At 34.6% G+C, this 2,613-nt stretch overlaps 1 protein-coding gene across 1 annotated transcript in view; it reads left to right on the plus strand.

Annotated features, from left to right (window-relative positions):
• The window catches only part of LOC106871189 (von Willebrand factor A domain-containing protein 8), an 85,720-nt gene that overhangs the window by 27,724 nt on the left and 55,383 nt on the right, over positions 1–2,613 (plus strand). Inside the window, exons 19-21 of the mRNA XM_052974539.1 lie at positions 100–206; positions 1,508–1,614; positions 2,318–2,466. Of these exons, the coding sequence (XP_052830499.1) occupies positions 100–206; positions 1,508–1,614; positions 2,318–2,466 (363 nt within the window). The remainder of the gene's footprint in view (positions 1–99; positions 207–1,507; positions 1,615–2,317; positions 2,467–2,613) is intronic.

Consider the following 2,613-nt stretch of genomic DNA (forward strand, 5'->3'; position numbering starts at 1 on the left):
AAAGTAGTTTTTAAAAGATTTCCAATTTTTTTCTTGAATATTTTGAAAACTTTTTTTGTAAAAAAATAGAATTAAAAAAAAATTCTATCTTTTTTCAAGGTTCCTACCTCGAATGGTACGATTGTCTTTAGAGCAGGCACTTCAAGATGCTGGTTTAGAGACATCAACTAACATGAAGTTTACCAACCTTGAAGAAGCCACAACATGTATGTAATGCAAAACAGCCTTACTTTTCAAGTTTTTCTTTCTTTATCTTGATAGCTAAGCAGACATGCTGATTCATATTATAATTATTATAGAGACAAAACTTTTTTTTCTTTTTTACATCTATATTCTGTTTAAATCAGTAAGCTGTCTTCCCCTCTTGCAAATATACTTCCTTCCACTTAATTAAAGGAGCTTTTTCCTTTCTTTTCTGTGTCTTGAAAGTTACTTTGGCAACATCACTAATGCCAGTATCATGTTGAAAACACCTAGTACACTTTGTAAGGCGATTGGCGTTAGGAAGAGCATCCAGCCATTGAAATGATGCCAAAGCTGACATTGGAGACTGACGTAGCCCTCTGGCTTGTCAGATCCTGTCACTTCATCCAACCAATGCCAACATGGAAAACAGATGTTGAGTAATAATGATGATGATGATGGTGGTGGTTGTTGTTGTTGTTATTATTATTATTATTATTATTATTATTATTATTATTATTATTGTCATCATCATCATCACAATGTTTTAATTCTGTGTATACATAGTACCAAGCAGCTTATTGCCTTAAATAACAAGAGCCCTCAGAGAGTGCAATCCTCCGCCAAGGCAACACCAATGTCCTCTCAATGATTAGCCAGAGATGATTTTTAAAATAAGAATATTTGAAATAAACTCGACTGCTCTCACAAACGAGAATACTAAAAATGAACCCAACTGCTCTCAAAAATTAAGTTAAAAAACAAGAAAAATAATCCAGAATCTTTTTCCAGTACCTGACCGATCCCAAAATTTAATCAGTTCATGCCAGTCATGTGGCCAAACATCTGAATCCATCCAGTGGTTCTTGAGATATCTTGTCCACAGACGAACAAATATAACTAAAAACAATACCTCTGCTTTTGCTAAGGCGGAAGTAATAATAATAACAATCCTTTCTACTGGAAACACAAGGCCTTAAATTTAGGAGAAGGGATTAAGTCAATTACATCAACCCCGGTGTGTAACTGGTACTTATTTAATTGACCCAAAAGGATGAAAGGCAAAGTTTACCTCAGTGGAGTTTGAACTCAGAACATGAAGACGGATGAAGTATTGCAAAACAAAGCAATAGTTTAAGTGGAACATTTATGACAACCAGTTTAGGAGGGTCTGCAAATACCATGGCTGCTGCTTCTTCCTCTAGGCCTAGTTAATAAGGAAAAAGAAGCTGGGTTTGAAATACTGATTGAATTGATTGTTCATCATTGTAATCTGTTCATCTGTGGTACCTCAGTAATGTCTTATATCCTTATACACACACAGGTGAGGTGAAAGATGGATTGGTAAGGATTCGAAATACAAAACTTCCAGTCTGTAAGCCAGATAACATCACTAAAGTCCCAAACATATTGTTTTATGAAAATAATCAGGTGAGTCTCGTAAAATTTTCACCATTTTGAGGTTGAGTTTTTTTTTTTTTGATAGCCATTTATTGTTTATTTCCTAATTACCTTTGTTCAGGCAAGTCTCTGATAAAAAAAAGTTATTCACATTATGCCAATATTATCAACACACGCATTGTAATGGACTAACAAGAAAGTCATTGAAAAGGTTGTAAGTAGCATCGAAAGAGCTTTGACAAACAAAAACAATACAAACGACTTACTGTTTAACCACATTAAACAAACAGTCGATTAGTTAGTTGGATATATAACCAATTAACTAATAATGAAGGAGGGGAATTGAACCAGTACAGGTGTTAATAATCCTTTCTCCTATAGGTACAAGACCTGAAATTTGACAGGAGGGGTTAAATTGATTGCATCAACCCCAGTACTCAACTGGTACTTAATTTATCGACCCTGAAAGGATGAAAAGCAAAGTTGACCTCGGCGGAATTTGAACTCAGAACGTAAGGACAAACGAAATGCCACTAAGCATTTTGCCTAATATGCTAATGATTCTGCCAGCTTGCTGTCTTAGCGCATGTGTTAATAATATGGGCATAATGACTCTCCTTAAACCCAACAAAATACTAATAATACTTATTGATCTAAAATCGATTATTAACAAAGACTTATTAGTTATTCTGGAATGAATTTTTTTTTTAATATTTACTTTGATTTGTTTCAGCATCTGATTGTTATGGAGGATATGCTCAAAGATTATTCCTTAGGAGAGCATTTACTGTTGGTAGGGAACCAAGGAGTGGGCAAGAATAAGATTGTTGATAGATTCCTACAGCTTTTAAATCAACCCAGAGAATACATCCAACTCCATCGGTATGTATTTGAAATCTGTCCAATGTTTATTCTATAGTCACCTATTTACATGTGTGTCCATCTTTGCTTCTTTTTATTTGTTTCACTCTCTGGGCTGTGACCATGCTGAAGTACTGCTTTGATGGGGTTTAAGCTGCACAAATTGAA

The sequence above is a fragment of the Octopus bimaculoides genome, chromosome 18, assembly GCF_001194135.2.
Source record: "Octopus bimaculoides isolate UCB-OBI-ISO-001 chromosome 18, ASM119413v2, whole genome shotgun sequence".
Taxonomy (NCBI): domain Eukaryota; kingdom Metazoa; phylum Mollusca; class Cephalopoda; order Octopoda; family Octopodidae; genus Octopus; species Octopus bimaculoides.